At 50.3% G+C, this 20,720-nt stretch overlaps 2 protein-coding genes across 2 annotated transcripts; one reads left to right on the top strand and one right to left on the bottom strand.

The window, feature by feature from the left end:
* Positions 1-4: 4 nt before the first annotated feature.
* LOC6494666 (midasin) lies at positions 5-17,661 on the top strand. Its single transcript, XM_001959870.4, has 13 exons — positions 5-286; positions 348-568; positions 626-1,595; positions 1,653-1,816; positions 1,877-7,061; positions 7,116-7,275; positions 7,330-9,140; positions 9,207-15,578; positions 15,639-15,765; positions 15,821-16,292; positions 16,357-16,462; positions 16,519-17,202; positions 17,260-17,661. Exons 1-13 carry the CDS (start codon positions 170-172, stop codon positions 17,434-17,436), a joined length of 16,566 nt encoding a protein of 5,521 aa, XP_001959906.2. The 5' UTR covers positions 5-169; the 3' UTR covers positions 17,437-17,661.
* LOC116654769 (E3 SUMO-protein ligase ZBED1-like) lies at positions 17,611-20,206 on the bottom strand. Its single transcript, XM_032451238.2, has 4 exons — positions 20,056-20,206; positions 19,934-19,995; positions 18,201-19,770; positions 17,611-18,134 (listed from the first exon to the last, which is right to left on the bottom strand). The coding sequence occupies exons 2-3, from the start codon at positions 19,950-19,952 to the stop codon at positions 18,539-18,541; spliced, it is 1,251 nt and encodes a 416-aa protein (XP_032307129.1). The 5' UTR covers positions 19,953-19,995; positions 20,056-20,206; the 3' UTR covers positions 17,611-18,134; positions 18,201-18,538.
* Positions 20,207-20,720: the final 514 nt, after the last annotated feature.

Genomic DNA, 20,720 nt, shown 5'->3' with positions numbered 1-20,720 from the left:
CACGTTGGATGATGCTGGCCTATGTGGCAACGCTGGCTGCGCACATGTTTAAATTCGCGTGTTTTGGTTTTGCTCTGCATTCTCTGATACTTTTATTAAAAATTAAAGAGGGCCGGCGAAAAGATAATTGAATAAATTCGTAGTATTTGGTTGGCCGGTTAGCGAGAATATGGAGGTAAACGCTGGCCAGGTACGGTTCGGCGTACAGCGATTGTTAAGGCTGACCGAAAATGAGACCTCTAACAACGTGTTCGCCGAAAGTCTACAGAGGTTCATTAAAAAGCAGGTGGGTGCTGATTGGAACTTCGGGGAACTGAATTCTCTAAATGATTTCACACTTGTTGCAGAAATATCTGCCCCAGGATGTGGAACGACTCTTTCGGGCGCTCAGCGAGCAACTACCTGTGGCGCAGTATACGATTCCCATAGCCATTAGTTTCGAAGAGCACATGCTTCTCCTGCTCTCAATGGCTCTGCGCTGGGACGCCGCATCTCAAAACGTTCAACAGTATCAAATGCAATGTGCAGCCTTAGCCAAGCTCGTGAATTTCTCTGCGGATGCCCGGCGGTGAGTTTCGAAACAAAACAAACCATGTCTTGGCTTAAACATGTATTTTTTATGTAGATTTGCCAAAAGCTACTTCCACAAGAAGCCAGCTCCCTTTGAGAAACCTCAAAGCAATGGCACTGCACCAACAAAGAAGCTAAGGAATGGCGACAGTAGCCAGGCACTGGAGGATTTGGACATCATCCGATGCTGCTACCAGTTGCTTCAGAGCGACACAGCCTATTTCAGGGAGTTATGGGACTGGTCCAGTTTTATATCCACCTGTGCAACCCTATCTTCAAAGTGCCCAATGACACAACTCTACTGCAACCACATCATGGCCATGCTTACCAACATGAGCGCCCCACAGCTCAGTGCCTTAAACGAGAAAATTCCCACCCAAACGCGACTAGACTTCGATCGTGAACGCGTCCAGGAGTGGAATGAGCCGCATTCGACATACAACCCAGATGACTCCGACCAAGTACTGACCCTGCAGCTAACGGCCCTCAATCAGGCTGTGACAAACATCGAGGGCGTGCTGCTGCCAACTTTTAATAAGGAGAACCAGGAATTTTACGCCAGTACAGACGGCTGCTACGACCGCATTGTGAAGGTGGACTCCACTGTGGTCAACCTGAGAAGCATTGCCTTGGGAGTGGCGGCAGCCAAGCCCATTTGCCTTTCCGGACCGGTGGGATGTGGGAAAACGACCCTGATCGAATACTTGGCGCGCAAAACTGGACGCATCTGCCCGAAGCCAAAGGAGGTGGAGAATAGGGAAAGGGCTCTGAAGCAGGCCGAGGAGGAGGAGCAACTATTGACACTCAAATCGAAGCCAAAGAAGAAACCAAAACAGACTGGCGAGAAGAGAAAACTGGATGATGTGCCAATCGAGGAACTGTTTGATTTAAACGAGCCGACGCAAAGGAATGGCTTTCTACGGATTCAACTGGGGGATCAGACGGATAGCAAGATGCTGCTGGGACAGTATCGTTGTACTGATGTGCCTGGAGAGTTTGTGTGGCTTCCTGGAGTGTTGACGCAGGTGAGTCTTCTATTAAAAGCTATTTATGGAAAAAATTTAATTTAAAAATGTTCTTAGGCCGTCATGCATGGTTACTGGCTGTTGCTCGAGGATCTGGATGCAGCCACTCAGGACACCTACACCATACTAAGTAGTCTGTTGGAACGCCAGAGTTTAAGTGTTCCCGGATTCCGAGACTCTGTGAAAATAGAACCAGGGTTTCAATTGTTCGTCACCGTGAGGTAAGATGTTTATTTTATTGTTTAAGACTGCTCTTTAAAACATAATTTCTTATTTTTCAGAACCAACAAGTCTGCCAGCAATTCCAGCCAGAAATCTCTCTACTCCCTACTCGACAAGTATCTGTACTCCATCAATATTCTGCCCTTGTCGCGCAACGAACTGTGCAAGGTGGTCAGTACCAACTATCCCAAGCTGGCCACTGTGGCCAACAGAATGGTGGACGTCTTTCTCACCTTCTCCAGCGGCAATCACTCATCGGCCGACAATTTGAGGCAGCAGGAGTCTGGCGACAAGGCGGACAACACAGAAAACTATGTGGCCCTGCCGTTCGAGCAGGTCACCTTGACGTCCAGCCCCAATTCAGGGCGATTGGTGTCCACCCGCGACCTTGTGAAGCTGTGCCAGCGTTCCAATGCCCAGTTTTCGGTGACCAGCGCAGAGTGCGCCTATTTTGTCTTCCAAAACGCCGTTGATGTGTTCTGTTCATATCTGCCCCACAGCAAGGAGAAGATCACTCTAATCACGAGCATTGGAGCCAAGTTGGGCATCATTCGGTCAAGATGCGAGCACTTCGCAAACGAGCACAAGCCGGATGTGGAGTTCGGCTTGGAGCACATCAAAATAGGAAGAGCGAAGCTGCTGGCGAAATCGGATTTGAGGGATGGAGAGGCTGAAAATGGAGGGACGACGGAGCAGGACGTCAAGCGGCAGAAACTAACCCAGCAAACGAAGCGAGCGATTGGCAAGATTGGAACCAAAAAGTCCACCTTCTCGTTCACGCGACTGGCGAGCTGTATCCTGGAACGGATTGCCGTGTGCGTCAGCCACTCTGAGCCCGTACTTCTTGTTGGCGAAACCGGCGTGGGCAAGACATCGTCCGTGCAATATCTGGCGGAGCGAACCGAGCACAAACTGGTTGTGGTGAACATGAACAACCAGTCGGATGTGTCCGACTTGGTTGGCGGCTTCAAGCCCGTGGAACTCAACTATGTACTTGCCCCTTTGCGATTCGAATTCGAGCACCTGCTGTGCGAGACCTTTAATGCCGAGAAGAACATGCAGTTCCTGCGCATCTTCGCCTCCCACTACAACAGTGGTCGCCATTCCGTGATCATTCGCATGATGATTAAGATTTGCCTCCAAGTGGTCAACAATCCGGAGCTGAAGCGTAACCACTTGCTACCCCGCTGGCAGACGTTGGGCGACAAGTTGCAGAAGCTGCAAGTGCAGCTGGACAAGAGCATCAACATCTCGTTCGCCTTCATCCCCGGATCCCTGGTGAACTGCATCAGCAACGGGGATTGGGTTCTCCTCGACGAGATCAACTTGGCCTCTGCCGAGACACTGGAGTGTCTGTCAACCATTCTGGAGCCCGAGGGATCAGTGGTTCTGCTGGAGAGAGGCGATTTTACGCCCGTTAAGCGCCATCCAGACTTTCGGATCTTTGCTTGCATGAATCCTAATACGGACATTGGCAAGAAGGACCTCCCGGTGGGCATACGCAATCGATTCACGGAGTTCTTCGTGGACGAGCTGACAACCGATGCGGACTTGAGTCTTCTGGTGAGCGACTACCTGGCCAATACCGGCATTCAGCGCAAATCTGTGCACAGCATAGTCCAGTTGTACAAGTCCCTGCGCCGTCTGTCCGAGCTCCAGCTGAACGATGGCTTGGGCAACCGTCCGGTCTACTCCCTGCGTACTCTGTGCCGGAGCTTGCGCATTTGCGCCCGGAATTTGTGCGGCTCCATTGAGAGGAATCTGTACGAGAGCTTCTGCCTGAGTTTCCTCACTCAGTTGGACCCGGAATCGCATCACGTGGTCCTGCTACTCATCCAGAACGCACTGCTCACGAATGCTAAGGCCGTGCTGAGCAAACAACTGCCGCAGTTGGGCGAAAACTATTTGGAGTTCGAGGGCTACTGGATACAGCAGGGCATCGTGGAACCGCAGGCCTGCTCGCACTACATCCTTACGGATAGTGTGAAGAAGAACCTGAAGGATCTGGCTCGCATCATATCGATTGGGAAGCTGCCGATCCTCCTGCAGGGACCCACCAGTGCCGGCAAGACCAGTTTGATTGACTTTGTGGCCAGGAAGAGTGGCAATCGCTGCCTGAGGATCAACAACCACGAGCACACGGATCTGCAGGAGTACATTGGCACCTATGCCGCCGACTTGGACGGAAAACTGACATTCCGAGAGGGCGTTTTGGTACAGGCGATGCGTCACGGATTCTGGATCATTTTGGACGAGCTCAACCTCGCGTCCACAGACATTCTGGAGGCCCTTAACCGTGTGCTGGATGATAACAGGGAGCTGTATATAGCGGAGACCCAAACGCTGGTCAAGGCTCATCCGAACTTCATGCTCTTCGCGACGCAGAATCCTCCTGGACTCTATGGCGGACGAAAGACCTTGTCGCGGGCCTTCAAGAATCGGTTCATAGAGCTGCACTTCGCCGATATACCACGGGGAGAACTGGAGATCATCCTTGAGAAGCGGTGCCTGATTCCGCCCTCGTATTCTCGCAAAATGGTTCAGTGCATGGCCCAGCTGCAGCAGCACCGGCAGAACACCGCCAAACAGGTCTTCACCCTGCGAGATCTGTTCCGGTGGGGCAACCGGTATACCCACGCCGATAAGTCGCTGCACGGAGATCCCAAATACGACTGGAATCAGCACCTTGTGGAGGAGGGCTATCTGGTTCTGTCTTCCAAAGTTCGGTCCCAGGAGGAGCACGAACTTATCGAGAAAACACTGCACGGAAACTTCCGGAAAAAGGTGGATCTGCAGCTGTTGTTCGATGTTCAAACCGAGCGGGAGAGCTCCTCCATGGTGAGCAGGAAGATCTTGGACGCCATCAGGAACTTCAAGCTGCGGGCCGATATTGTTTGGACGCGGAACATGACCCGCATGGCTGTGCTCACGGCCAAGGCCCTGGAATTTGATGAGCCCGTGCTGCTGGTCGGGCCAACAGGCTGCGGCAAGACCACTGTGTGCCAGCTCTTGGCCAGCATTGCGGACGTTCGGCTGCGAATCCTCAACTGCCACATGCACACTGAGGGAGCCGACTTTCTGGGCGGTCTGCGTCCCTGTCGCGGCAAGGACTCCACCCAGCTGTTTGAATGGGCCGACGGTCCCTTGATATTTGCCATGCAGGAGGGCTCCTACTTCATGGCCGACGAAATATCCCTGGCCGAGGACTCTGTTTTGGAGCGGCTGAACTGCGTGTTGGAGCCAGAGCGCACTGTGCTGCTGGCGGAGAAGGGTGGAGTGGCTGAAGTGGATTTGAACCCTGACTTTGTGGTTCAGGCGAAGCCCGGTTTCCAGTTTCTTGCGACGATGAATCCAGGCGGAGACTTTGGCAAAAAGGAGCTGTCGCCAGCGCTGCGCAATCGTTTTACTGAGATATGGTGCTTGCCTTCCGACAACAAGGAGGATCTCGTCGAGATTGCCTACAACTGCATGAGCCGGCCGGAGGACAAAGGCCTTCAGGGAATCGATACCCACAAAGTGGCGCAGTACCTGGTGGAGATTGTGCTCTATATTCGGGATTCTAATGAGAAGTTCAAGTTCTCCGTGCGAGACATCCTGGCCTGGGCCAATTACATGGTCAGCAACGGGAAGCTGAGCTTTGCCGAGCAGGCCATCTTTGGCTTGGAAACCATTTTCTTGGATGCACTGGAGATGCTGCCCCACGAATCGCAGGAGCAGGTGGAGAAACTCAAGAGGCGTGTATCCCAGGAAGCCGTCAAACAGGCGGCTTTAATCCTGAATGAAACGTTTTCGCTGGAAGACGTTGTCGGAAAGCGTGGCCATGAGGTCCAGTTTGATGTTCAGAGATTTGGTATCCATCCGTTCTTCATTGATGTCAACCAGGACCCGCTGATGACGGCCAGGCAGGACTTCTTCTTTGATGCGCCGACCACCAAACAGAATCTGTTCCGGCTGCTCTCGGCGCTGTCGCTCCAGAAACCCGTACTTCTAGAAGGCCCTCCTGGTGTGGGGAAAACCTCCATTGTCGAGAGTATAGCGGCAGCCATTGGCTACCAGATAGTCCGCATTAATCTCTGCGAGCACACCGATCTGGCGGATCTCTTTGGCACAGACTTGCCGGCGGAGGATAACTTGCTGGAATCGGAAGCAAAATCTTCTGGTCGCCAGATGGGCAGCTTCGTGTGGCGCGATGGACCATTGCTGGCAGCTCTGAAGGCCAAGAACACATGGATTCTGCTCGACGAATTGAATCTGGCCCCTCAGTCCGTCCTAGAGGGTCTCAACGCGGTGCTGGATCACCGTGGCGAGGTCTACATCCCGGAGTTGAACAAGAGCTTCCACTTGGCGGGCAGTACGCGCATCTTCGCCTGCCAGAATCCTCTGAAGCAGGGCGGCGGCCGCAAGGGATTGCCCCAGTCCTTCCTGAATCGATTCACGAAAGTGTATCTGAGAAAGCTCTCCACGGAGGATCTGCTCCACGTAGTCGATATCAAGTACGGAAAATACTTTGAGGAACTAAAGGCACATTTCCTCAAGCTAGTGGGTGGGAAAACACAAGAAAATCTGTTCGACATCTTCGAGAAAAAGGAATCGCAAGATTCCCCCCATACCTTCGACTTGGCGGAACGTTTAGTGCGGTTTTCGGAGCAACTGGACCGCGGTGTGGCATCGATGGAGTTTGGATACAAGGGCGGACCTTACGAGTTCAACTTGCGCGACATTCTCCGCTGGTGCGACCTGCTGCACAACCCCAAAACTGGGTACATCATGGAGACAACAGCTTCCTGTTTTCATTCAGCTTTTCGCTCCTTCCTGCTGACCCTCTACGAGAGGATGCAATTGGTCTACTACCAGAGGATGCGCTGTGACCAGGACAAGCTCTACATCAGAAACGCGTTCTCCACCATTTTCCAATGCAATGCGGAGGAATTGAATGCCATTTCAGAGGATGTTTCCCTCTACTGGACAGCCGACAAAGTGTACTTCAACGATGTGGTGCTCGAGCGGGAGCAGAGCAATGTCCAGGACCTGGCCACCCGGCAGGAAGAGGGCCCTCTGCTGCTAGACAGCCAGCGTCAGCTTCTGAAACAAATAGTCGAGACTGTGCATATGGAGAAGCCCCTACTGCTGTGCGGATCCACGGACAGTGGCAAGACCAAGCTAATAGATGCCCTATGCTTGCTGTCTAACCGACTCTGCAACACGGACATCATAGATGACTCTGTGACTGGTAGCTTCCAGCAGGTGAGTCTTTTTAGTTGCCCTATACACTCTGTCACTAACAATTTCCATTTTCAGATTGATTTGAATCGCCACCTGGAAGTCATTTACAGGAAGGTGGAGATTCTAGTCTTTGCCTGCGTGCAGCGGGCCTATGTCCAACATATCTACCCAGCATTTGCAGAGAAGCTGTGGAGCTACTGGAGCAGGTACAATGGCTTGGCGAAGATCACAGCAGGTGAGCAATAAATGCGTTAAATCTTCAAACCACACTAAAACCTTCTTGTTTCAGAATCCAAGCAACACACCGTAGCCGACGAATTGAGAGTGTTCAGTGAGCGGTTGGCGGCTCTGGCCCGGATCATCAAACAGTTGGAGCAAACACCGAAAGACTGCTTGGTGGAGTCGTTCAAGGACCTCGACGATACCAAGAAGCAACTGCTGGTTCTGCAGGCTTACATTAAAAAGGCAGATTCCCTGAACACGGGTGGATCTTTCGAGTGGGTGGACTCCCGCATAGTGACCTCCCTGAAGTGCGGACAATTCATTCTACTGGAGCATGTAAATCTGTGCTCCTCGGCCGTGCTGGACCGATTGAATCCTGTCTTCGAACCGAATGGCAGTCTGCTGATAGCCGAGAAGGGAATTAGTGCCCAGGACAGTGCCGAGTTGGTGAGAAAATCTCCCGATTTCCGTGCCTTCTTGACGGTGGATCCCAAGAACGGTGAACTATCGCGAGCTATGCGGAATCGTTGTGTGGAACTATCCCTTACTAAGGATACTTATTCGATCGATGACATGCGTGCCTTTGTCCACGAGCAGGGAGTGCATCAAACGGAGGCAATCAACTGTATTCTGCGCATCCATCGGGGCATCAGTCACCTGACGGAGTTCAACAGCTACTCCATATCCCATCTCACGCAATTCGCGTTCCTGAGCGCCGCCTACGCCCGGATTGGCTACCAACTGAAGAGGGCCGTGTATGTGGCCGCCATGGAGGTGTACGTGTACTCCGCCAGCACTGATTTGATGGGCTACGGACTGTCGTACTATCAGAACAAACTGCGGGAAGTAGTTCTCGCTGAAACTGAGTCATTCGAAGAGTCTTCTTCAGAACAAGATGATCTTTTAAGCGATGTGATTCTTAACTCTGGCAACCTCAACTCGTTGACGTTAGTCAAGCTGCAATCAGTGGTCCTGAAGGTCCTTCTCAGGTGCTCCCCAACGGATGAAATCCCACAAAAAGAGCTAGCATCCATTTTCCACAACGTGGAGCAACTGAAATTGGATCAACTCAGCGTCCAGCAACTTCAGCGCTTCTTCCTATACATATTGTACGAGTCGTCGGCTTTTGGAGATCTGGAATTGAGGCACCTCTACCTGAAATCTTTGCTGAATGAGGACTCTTCGTTGCAGGAACTGTCCCAGAATCTATTCTCCTGTCTGTACAAAAAGAGTAGAGTTGTAAAGGGATCACTGGCCCGCCTTCCCTGGAATCGTAGCCTGTTCCCCAGATTACGGGATTACTTTACGGAGCAAGAAGTGCCTGAACTAAAAGTTCGGAACCTCAGTGCCTTACTTCTGTCCCGGTTGCTGGTTGCTAACATTCCAACTGATTCAGTGGGCGGAGTGCAAGCGATGAGCGCCCTTCAATATTCCCAGGCTCTTAAGCACCAGAAAGTGAGCACAAAGTTCTCAAATGATTTCCTCATAAGCCTCTCAAGTTTCCTGGAAAACTTGCACACATTTTTGCTGGAAAACCTGGAGGAAATCGACTTGGACTTGAAGCATTATGCCCAGCTAGTGACCCGCTTCTACTGGTTCAATCGCCTCCTATTCACTGCCCAGCAGAAGCTGCTGTACAACAATGAACTGCATGTGCCGTTGATGCACAAACTGGTGCTCCATTTCCAGTGGTTGCAAAAACATTTGCTGGAACCTCTTCTCACATCGTCTGTAAAAAACAAAACAGTATCATTGTTGCGGGAGAGTCTGTTCAAAATAAACAAGTATATAGAGGAGACCAAGCGTCCTCTAAACGTGTCCTGCAAGATATACTCCAAGCAGTTTACACATTTCCAGCCTTTCTATCAGGATCAGCAGGTGAGGAATTAGATTACAATATATTACATTTTTTTTTAAATTTATTTTATTTAATCTTTTTTGTAGATTTCGGTCTTCACGGACCTGCAGAAACTGGAAAAATTGCTAAGTGTGGTTCCCACTTATGGAAGTTTAGAGCTGAATCTCTGGATGAAGAGGTGGTTGCTGCTCCAGACGGACGAGGCACACAAGTGGCGCTCCTTCCTGCGCCATCACACCCAGGGCTTCCAGATAAAACCCTTCGAACTGACAGGTCCCCTTCAAAATGAATCGTTAAACATCGCCCTTCAAAGACTGCAAACCAAACTGAAAGACCTCCAAGAGGCAGACGCAGAGAATGGTTTGGACATAAATCTGGATCTCAATGGCATTCAGGCCCTTTTGGAAGGCGAAACGAAGGAAGACAGTTCCTATATTCATCCAGAGAGTGTGGCCTCGAATTCTCCTCCACTTTTGCTTGCCGCCTTGAGGGAGTTCTTCATGGAGCGCCTGCTGACAGGAACAGTTTCCGAGGAGTTTGATGAGCAAGTGAACCCCTTGTACACGGAACAGTTGTTAACCCTCAACAGTAATCTCTGGCAATGCCTGAAAACGCTTGATGGCGCCCATTACGCTGAGATTAGCAGGGCTTGGAGTGTGCTGAGAAAGGAACTAAAGGATCTGCAATCCGTAGAAGACTTTGAGCACTTTTTGGAGAAGATCAGCAGCAGCTACAAGGGTCTGCGCACTTATCAGAGGCAGTATCGCAACTCCCTGCAGAGCTATCAGCTGGATAACCTATCTACCCGGTTGGATTGCGTGCAAGGACCCCAGGGAGAGGACTCCACGGATGTATCCAGTCGCTACAGCTACCAGGGTCCACCTTTGTCGGGTGTCTTCCTGTCCTTGATCTGCCAATCCAACGGCCAGTTGCGATCAGTGCCACTTAACGAGTTGCAGGAGTGGCGCTCCGCCTTGCAGAAATCTAGAAAGCTTCTGTGGGAAAACTCGCATTTGTTGAACTCGAGGTTCAGCGAAAGGGTTACCAATCTCGCCCAGGTGCAGGAGTATTCAAGTCATCTCCTGAGGGAGCTTGACTTCGTTGCCCATTTGAGTCGTCAGGAACAAAAACCAAACGAAGGCTTCGAAAGTTGTACCAAGGAATTGGCAGAAACAGTCGCAAAACTGAATGAAGTGGACATCAATCAAGACTCCTTGACGACGGCCTTTGAAGTTTCACTAGCCAGTGCCTTGCTGGGTGCCCTGGAGCTTTGCCTGCTCACCAATGCCCCCTTGATCGATCCCGTGGAGAAGAATCGCCTGAAGAACCTGTACATTGCAGAGGACATTGATTGCCTGAGCACTCTGAACACTGCCTACGACTTCATGAAGATTGCCATGAAGTACCGGCACTTTGGAGAGGAAATCTGCAGCGAACTGGATGCCAGGTTGAAGGAGGCGCATCAGAAGCAGCAGCAGCTCTCACAGAAGCTGGCCCTGCGACCGGAGCAGTGCCTCTACGCGGCTTTGGTCCAGGACCTCACCCATTTCCTGCAGTCCAATGGCGACTGCGGTGTGCTTCACAAGTTATTCCTCTTGCTGCGCTCCGAATGGAGTAACTTCCAAGGCGACCATGCTGTCACAGGGGCTCAATTGAAGAGCACCAACGAAACCATTGGGAAACTAGAGCTTTGGCTGGCCAACGCCCAGAGGTTCGTCCATCACACTCTTTCTCGCTATAGCGCCTACTATCAGGACTTTGTGGCGCCCATTAAGTGCGCTGTCAACCAGATGCGTTTCGGTCTGGAGAAGCTCAAGGTGATCTTTGCCAGAGTCCAGCAGGCAGGCAGCGTTTCTCTAGCGGAGCAAATTCAAGACACCATAGCCGACATTGTCCAGTTCCCGTCGCAACAGCCGCTCGTAATCCGAAACAGCAGGCTTTACGGACTGCTCTCCGAACTTCCGCACAGCGAACACGACTACTTCCGCCTGCTGAAGGCCAAGCTAAGCGAGCTGAGCAACTACATATCCCTGGGGAAGGTAATCGACGAGGCAACCTTTGCCGCCTACGACGACGCCCTGGGTATCTGCAACCAGACCTGGCAGCAGGAGGAACAGCGTCGCTGCCAACTGAAAGCCGAGGCGGAGAGCTTGTACGTGACCAAGACCAAGGGTGGAGTCGAGAGCGAGGAGATGCTGGAGCTGCAGGAGATCGAAGCGAACTTCCCCACCAACCTGGACGAAGACTTTGCCGAGTTCGTGGCTCAGCCCACCTTGGAACAGGTCCTGAAGCTGGACAAGAAGGCCAACGCCAAGGCGAAGCAATCGCAAATAGTGGCCGAGGAGGACTATGCCTTTCTGGCGCGCAACTTTGTCGATGTGATGAGCAACCATACGCCGGTCTACTACAGGGATGCGCCAAAAGGGCCGAAGCAGTCGGAACTGCAACTGCTGTCGCCCTACCAAGCTCGCTTCCAGGTCTTCGCCCACCTGCATGGGCACTTCAAGAAGGCTCTGGGTGCCAGTCTGGACGAGCGGGCCTGCAACGGACTCGCCTTTGGCTTGGCCCTGCAGCAGCGCCAGATCAAGGACATAGAGCTGGAGGATGGAGGTGTGGCTGGAGCGCTGTACGATTTCTACAAAGACTCGAACATCAGCGAGATCCAGAGCTGCCTGGACGTAATGGTGCGCATCGAGAAGCGGGTCCTGGAGCAGCTGGAACTGTATCCGGAACACGCTGGCCTGGCGGACATCAAGCTGGTAATCTCGCGCATCCGCCGACTGCCAGCGCACGCATCGGTCGTTCGCTTCAACACAGGATTCCAGCTCCTGCGACAGAAGCTGGCCCTCTGGAATGAGGTGGCTCACAGGAACAACAACCTGGTGGCAGAGGAAACGGAGGTGGCCGAGTTCGTGCAGCGCTGGACCAGATTGGAGCTGCAGCACTGGCGCAACTGCCTCGGCCAAACGGCAGCCCAGGTGGAGCTGCAGGCCTATCGCTACTGGTTCTTCATCTACAATCTGCTCCAGCAATTCCTCCACCAAAAGAAACTGGATCAGTCCTATACTGACATCAAGTTCGCTGAGCAGCGCTTCGCCCAGGAACAGTTGTTGGACGCCCAGGATCTTGGCGAGGCCCAGCGCCTCGAACTGGCCCAAGTGGTTCGCATCCTGCGCCAGTTCGTCGAAGCCTCCTGCTATGGCGACTTCCACATTCGCCTCCAGTTGCTGCAGGGCTTCGAACTATATCTGCACAATGTGGAACGAGCTGGACAGATCGAGGGACTGCCTCCGCTTATTGCGGCGCTACACAATCTCCAGCTGTACTTCTCCCAGTTTGCGGGAGAGATTGCGGACTCGGTGAAGTCCCGCCGAGCGCCCATCGAGAAGAAACTGAAGGAGTTTGTAAAGATTCAGAGCTACAGCAAGGACCTGAGCTACTTCAGCATGCGAAACAGCGTGGCCACCGTCCATCGCAACCTCAACAAGTTCCTGAAGGAGTTCCGCCTGACTCTGCAGGAGAAGATCAGTGAGGTGTTCCAGCCGAAGGACTCCACCGCTAAGGATTACACCTTCGGCAGCGACAAGGGAAAGGGCCTGAGGAACTACAACAAGATCAGGTATCTGAACATGGATCGTCAGCACTTTGTGGCCAGCGAGAAGCTTCTGGAGAAGTTTTCCATTCCGGTGGAGATTGCCGCGGAAAATGTCTTGCTCCAGAAGTTGGATAAACATTTCCGCACTGCACGCCATGTGGTGAAGGAGACATTGACGCAAGTGCCCTACGGCGAGCTGATCTACGATCTGGACGACCTGCTGGCTAGTCAGCTGGAACGGTGCGAGCACTTGCGATCCCTCAATGTGGACCGCACCAAGGAGCGACCTCAGCAGAAGCAGGAGGCCAAACAGATCCTCCAGCAAAAGCGCAAGGCTCTGACGGACCTCTTCAAGACGCTCCATCGCCTGGGGGCCAGCTACAAGAGCGGTCTCCTGGAGCTCTCGCTGCGGAACGAGTTCGAGGACTTCCAGCTGGCGCCGTACTCCATTCGGGTCATGTTGCCCCGCTTGCATCCCACTGCCCAGCAACTGGACGACAACCTGGACCTGTACTACATGAAGAGCGTGTTCAAGTTGAAGCTGCTGCAGAACATCATGCTGACGCCGCTCTCGGAACTGGGCCCACCCAACATCGAGCGCATCAAGGGCTTCGCCGTGGATCTCTTCCTGTTGGTCCAGCAGCAGCGCGAGCAGCTCTCTGGATCCAGCAAGGAGCTGTTTGAACTTCGCAACTCCCTAGAGAGTTTGCGGAAATTGGCCGCCATTGTATCGCAAACAGAGTCAGAGTCATTCTCTTTGAGTTTCTCGCAAAGCGCCGATGAGGCGGCCAGTCTGAAGCGCAATCTCTGCCAGATTTATTATGTCCTTAAGCAGTGGCAGCTGCTCCTGAGCTGTGCTCCCAGCTCCCTCTGCGAGAGTAGCGAAAGCAGTGTCCTGGTCAGGAACGTACCAATTGCCCAGAGTGAACTCCAGGATCTGAGCAAGCAGATCCTGAACAGCAGCCAGAAACTGCTAAACGAACTAAACAGCACTAACTTGGAGTTCCTGTCCAACGATAAACTGAACTCTTACCGTGAGGGCTATCAGCAGGTTCTGGACACCATTAACAGAACGCTTCAGTTACTGCGATCTGGCCAGAAGGATCACCTTCCCCTGGCGCAGCCCCTGCTTGAGCTACTGGATAGCCTGAAATCGGAAAAGACAGAGGATATCATCTCCGAAGCCACAGATCTGAGCAATGCGGATACGGAGTTGGCTAACATAGCACACAGTGTGCTGATATCCCTTCAAAAGATCTACAAACACCACTCCAAAGTGGAGGAATCAGAAAAAGAGCAGGATGAGTCCTCAAAAGAGGCGCTGCGGGAGCAGCATTTGAAGAAGTGCCTCAGCGGGGAGCTCACTTCGGACTGGCAGTTGCTCAGTTTGCCCCGAGTCCTTGGGAAGCTGTCGAACGTACTGCTCGTCCTGAAGCACACCAACTCCCAGGATCAGGATAGGTTAGTCTGCGTGAAAAGAGCGATTAGTCTTCTGCCCATTCTGGAACAATATCAACTGCTGGCTGACTACTTACTGCTCCAGCAGCTGGCCACTCACAAAGTGTCCGCCAAGATGCTGTCCATTGTCCTGACCGTTTTTGTAGAGATCGGCAGCAAGGGCTTCTGTGTCCCACCCGATCTGATGCAGGACGAAGAGGGTCAGTCCAAGCAGGACTCCAAGAACGGCGAAGGCTTCGGCCTGGAGGATGGCACTGGAGAGAATGACGCCTCCGACAAGATCGAGTCCGAGGACCAGCTGGATGATGCCAAGCGGCCGGAGGACCGCAAGGACGAGGGTGACAAGCAGGAGCCCGACTGCAAGGAGGAAAAGGGCATAGAGATGAGCGATGACTTTGACGCCAAAATGCAAGATGTTGAGAAGCCCGAGGAGGACGACAGCGGCGAGTCCGAGGAGGAGGATGAGGAGGAGCTCAACAAGGAGATGGGCGAGACTGAGGAGGGAGCCGAAAAGTTGGACGAGCAGATCTGGGGCGACGATGAGGAGAAGAATCCCGAGGACGAGGAGCCAGAGATGGACGAGGAGGATCAGGGCAAAGGCAGCAAGGACGAGAAAGATGCCCACAATGACCTCGACACCAAAAACGATGCGGCCAAGGAGGATGGCAAGGATGAGCACGAAAAGGAGGGTCTAGATGCGACAAACGAGCCAAGCGGCGAGGATAAGCGCAAGGAGCAGGCTAAGGACATTGACGACATGAAGGATCCCGAGATGGACGAGGAGCAAACCAACGCCATGCACAATGAACTGGAGGAACCCCCTGAACCGGAGGAAATGGACTTGGGCGACATGAACAACGTGGATGAGGGCCACGAAGATCCGGAAGAGCAGGGCACTGACGAGAATCCCTTCGACATTGATGCCATGAAGGAGAACATGCAGCCAGCTGAAGAACCTGAACAGGACGAACCCGAGAATCCTGCCGAGGATGAGCAAGGCGATCCCCAGAGTGATGGCAGTGACTCCGAGGAGGATGTCGCCGGCACTGAAAGCAAGCCAGGCCAGGAGGATGAAGACAACGGCCAAGATGAAACTGGCGAAGAGGAGAAAGAAGAACCAGAGACCCAGACTCGTGGCGAAGTCGAGGAAGAGCCCCAACCGGAGGCAGCTCCTGAGGACAGCAAAGAGGACGAAGAGAAGCGCGAGGAGAAGCCAGAACAGCACACACAGTCCAAGGACAAGGCTAGCAAGGAGGAGAACGTGCAGTCTGTGCCGGAGACGGACGAGAGCAGTTCCGCAGATCAGGTGCAGCAGCCGCAGGACCAGGACATCAAGCAGGACCAGAAGATGGACGAACAGGAGACGGGAGAGGAAAAGGATGGCGTTGGACAAGCGGAGAATGATGTAAGTTAGATGGCTACCAGTGCTGTAAATTCTTAATTCCAAAACAATCTATACTTGCAGACTAACGATGGCGGCCATCAAGGCGTCGCGGAAACCCAGGAAACTGTTTCCCAAGAAGAGCGCAAGAACGAGAGGCAAACGCAGGAGAAGCGCAAACAAGGCCGGACGAATGAGGAACGGACTTTAGGTGACCTGCAAACAATAAACACGGCTAGTTTCCATAACTAATCCAAATATTCCAGGTGAAGCCGAGAAAAACAAACTGAAGCAGCTGAAGACTATCGACCAGATAAAGGAGTCTAAGGATTCCGAAGAGTCTGAACCGCAGCAACCGGAGTCCACGGATCAGGCTGAAGCAGAGGAGTACCAGCACGTGAAGGAGCCGAAGAACAGCGACAAGACCACCCTGGACAACGCCACGGAAGAGCAGTCGAAGAAGGTTCAGCATCAAGAAGACGAACCGGCCAACGAGGACGAAAACGAGGCTGAGAATACTGAGGAACTGATGGAAACTGAGGAGCCAGCCAATGATCCGGAAGATGATGCTCAGCTTGAACAGCTGGGCGCCGAAAAGACGGAACAGAAGTCCGACAAACCCTCCAAGACAGAGCAGTCCAAGGAACGTTTGGAGACACCCGAGGGCATGGAGATCGAGGGTGAAGTGGTTCCCACCATGACAGTTCCTCGCAGTGCCGAGACCACGGCACACAGCAAGTGAGTACCATATTGGCTATGTATCCATGTGGAATCGACTAACCCAATACCTTCCTGTGTTTAGCATTGAACTTCTGCTGGACAAGAGCTCGCATGCGGAGGATCTGACCTCGGCGGAGCAAATCGAACTGAGGCAACAGTACCACCAACAATTGACTTCTTTCCGGGGGGTGAGTTCATAAAAACTATTCCATGAATTGTTCTTACTATTTTATGACCATTTTAGGCACAGCCCCAGCACGAGGATTACGAAAGCTGGCAGAGCATCTCCAACCGAATGACCCAGAATGCCCGCGAGCTGTGTGAGCAGCTGCGCTTGATCCTGGAGCCCACGAAGTGCACACGTCTGAAGGGCGACTATCGCACTGGACGAAGGATCAACATGAAGAAGATCATTCCGTACATTGCCTCCCAGTTCCGCAAAGACAAGATTTGGCTGAGGCGCACCAAGCCGGCGCAGCGTGACTACAAAATAACGATTGCCATTGACGACTCCAAGTCGATGCATCATAACAACTCCAAGACCCTGACCCTGGAGGCCATCTCGCTGGTGTCGCAGGCGCTGACACTACTGGAAAGTGGTCGACTGAGCATTGTATCCTTCGGGGAGGCGCCACAAATCGTCCTGAATCACACCGAGCAGTTTGACGGTCCACGACTGGTCAACGCCTTGAACTTCGACCAGGAGAAGACGAAAATTGCCGGACTGCTGGACTTCATACGCACGGCCAATACGGAGGAGAGCGGCTTGGGCGGCGACAATGGTCTGTTTGAGAATCTACTGCTTATTCTCAGCGACGGAAGAAACATATTCAGCGAAGGTGCTCAGAAGGTAAAGAACGCCATCAAGCTGGCGCGACTGCAGCGCATTTTCTTGGTTTATATAATTATTGACAATCCGGATAACAAGGTGAGAAATACCAACATTCTAGACTATTCAGAAGTGTAACGTGCTTCCTCTATGTAGAACTCCATCTTGGACATACAACATGTGGCGGTGAATGCAGATGGATCCGTGAACATCAGCTCCTACCTGGACAGTTTCCCCTTCCCCTACTATGTGATCGTCAGAGACCTGAATCAACTGCCCTTGGTTCTCAGCGAGGCCATGCGGCAGTGGTTCGAACTAGTGAATAGCGAGTAAATAAAAGATAGACTAAAGTATCTTTAATTGGAAAATTGTATAGCACTTTCAATACTTTTAGATATAGATGTAAACCTTTTAGTGATAAGCCTTTTGAAATGAAGGTATATATATTTTTTTTATTTATCCTGCAAGGGATCTTTATGCGATTTAGACCTAAGAGAATATTGTACATGAATTTTCTGTTGTTTTTATTAAACCACATTAAACAAATTGATTTATGTATTACGATAAGTGATACTTTGGGGGTTTGTAGCCTACTTTTGCCTTTTGAATTTGGCTGAACGACCGCTTGCTTGGGTTGGAACGTTGTCCCAATAACATCTCAACATTTTTTCCCTTTAAAACATTATGTGCTTCCGGTCATCAAAAATTTTCAATGCAATTGAATCATGAAATAGAGGTGGAGAAACATCGATGTTCACGGACATCGATGTTTTCGATGTTTTTGGCGCTAAAAATCGATTAAACATCGATGTTTTAAATAACAAAATTATTTTTTATGAAATTTCAATTTTATTTATGTTTTTGTTTTTGTTGAGAAACAAAAGCTTGTCTACCACTGAAGGGGAAAGGCGAGTACGACGGTCTGAAATAACTTGGCCTGCCTTGCTAAACAGACGTTCCGACTCGCATGACGAAGCTGGAATGCAAAGGAACTTTTTGGATATCTTTTTCAAAGCTTCTTCAGTTGAGATCTGAAATAAGATAGTATGTTTAATTTAATATTTGAAAAACAAATGTCTTAGCATATAGGGTCTTACCTTCCAATACTCAAGGGGATCGCAGTTTTCCGGCTGGTTCCCTTTTTCTAAATGTTGCCGTAACAGAATGAGTGAATCAGCACGATGGGATTGCACTCTTGCCTCAATTTTCGTTTTAAGAAATGAGAACCGTGTCGGTTCCTCTGTTGGTGGTGCTGGCTGCGGTCGTGGGATTGTAATACAAATGGAGCTCAGCTCTTCCTGGAGAGCCTTGGTCGCTTCCTCCGCGTTCGATGCGCTAAGAAATCCCTGTTTTTTAAATCGAGGATCAATGATAGAGGCTACGCGTGGAATCGTTCTTGTTTCGTATGGAAATAACCTTTCTCTTAAACGCATCTTCACATAATTCCTTCCACTGTTTTAAGTTGCAAACCATTAATTTTGTGGCAAAGCTCGCAAACAACAGGAATAATTAATGAGATTGATACATTAGTGTTCGTTGAAACGGACAGAGTTGCATCGGCAAACGGGGCTAACAACAAGGATAATTCTTTTAATGTATCAATATCCTCGGCAGACAAGGGTAGTGGGGCATTGTGGGATACTGCCAAGACTACACTTATGTGTTCGTTCGTTATAATTATTCTCTTAATCATCTCGTACGCGCTATTCCAGCGGGTCGGCATTTCTTGTATCAGGCCGTACGGATTTTCTGCTTTTTGCGCTGCCTTAAATTTGGCGTACGCAGTCGAACTTCTTTTGAAGAAAGCCACTATTGTCTTGCACCTGCTTAGAATATCTTCTAAAAATTGCTGTTTCAACATGTCCTGGACCAGCAGGTTGATTGTGTGGGCCACACACGGTAAGTGTTTGTATTTTAATGACTCGCATGCTTTTTTCATCGATGCATCGTTGTCTGAAACCATACATACCACTTTTTCCGATATCGACCAATCTGATAGCACCGATTTAATGGTATCTGCTATATTCGCAGCTGTGTGATTGGTTGGCGTTAGATGGTGCTGTGTTGCTAAAATGGCTGATTCCAATTTGAAATTGCTGGATATAAAATGACATGTTATAGTTATGTAGCCTTCGTTGGCTCGAGATGTCCACAGGTCTGTGGTTAATGCCAGATAATCAACGCTGTTTAGTATTTCTCTCAGCTTTGCTTTACATTTTTCATATTGCATTGGCAAAGAAACATCCCGCAAGTATGTCCTACTTGGCAATTTGTATCGAGGGTCCATTTCTTTCAGGAGGGCAATGAAACCCTCATCCTCGACACAACTAAAAGGCTGAACATCCACAGCAATCATGCTTAGCACCATTTCATCGATCTTTCTTTTCCTGGCCGAATCATTGCTGTAATGCACAGTGGACTTTCCCACAAACACATCTAAAGCGGTTGTATGATTTTGGCCTTTGCTGTCTTTAAGCCGTTCTGGATGAACGTTGCTCAGATGGTTAAGAAGGTTTGTGGTGTTTCCCATCGTTTTTATGGCCTTTCCACAGTAATTGCAAACGGCATGTGTTTTCTCAACCGTTTTCTTGAAATGATTCCAAGCGATGGAAGCTTCTCGCTTCTTTTTTTGAGCTGGCTCCACATTTTCCTCTGAATTTGATGTTCCTTAAAAAGTAATATTTTCATATTAACATAAAACGTATAACGTACAAATGTACATATGTACATATCATGCGGTTGCATCCAAGCAGAGGTACACATATGCCTGAATGCCTGAAGCATTTATGTATGTCCAAATTTCGACAGCTTTAATATTAAAATTACTTACGTTTCAGGTATCTGTCCATGACCGTCCACTCCACTACTTCAGCCAACACCACCAACAGAACACTAATATGAAACATAATATAAGTAATTTATAAAATAATAAATAAATCCCAATTTACTTACATTTACGCGTTTTCTTCTTCTATGCGCACGTAGAGATGGAAAAAAATCGATGTTGGCTGGCCAAACATCGATTTGACCGATGTTTTGAAAACATCGATTACATCGATGTTACCATCGATTTTTCTCCACCTCTATCATGAAACCCATGTGTTAAGAGGAGCCCCGTAAACACTCGTGATACTCCAATAAGTTCTGTTTTAAAACTGTTTTTATTTCACACACTTCTCTTACAAGAAAGATACATAAAAATCTTAAATCTATTTAAAACTACTTATCAACGGACTGCACGCTGACATGGTATGTGACCCTTTCTTAAGTGCTTCAAGTGCACCACATAAATATTTGGTTAGACTGCAGGAGATCGTCTTTCAAACCATGCTGTTAATCACTTATTCACATGGGTCCGATCTCCTACATTCTATGTTTGGAATTCTTATCGTGTTCAATGCTTGAACATTCTGCAAAGGGCCACAAAAAAGGTGTACATTTTATATATATTAAATTCATTATATTGTCCATTGATAATGCTAGATAGCGGACTATATATGTATATGTGTATTTCCGCTTTTGTATTAAATTTACAAATTTCTTTTTTCAATACAGTAGAACTCCAATTATCCGAATTAAAGGGGACCGGGACCCATTCGGATAATCAAATATTCGGA

Source organism: Drosophila ananassae, chromosome 3L, assembly GCF_017639315.1.
Source record: "Drosophila ananassae strain 14024-0371.13 chromosome 3L, ASM1763931v2, whole genome shotgun sequence".
Lineage (NCBI taxonomy): Eukaryota > Metazoa > Arthropoda > Insecta > Diptera > Drosophilidae > Drosophila > Drosophila ananassae.
The sequence above is the reverse complement of the archived record's forward strand: the minus strand, read 5'-3'. Positions and strand labels throughout refer to the sequence as shown.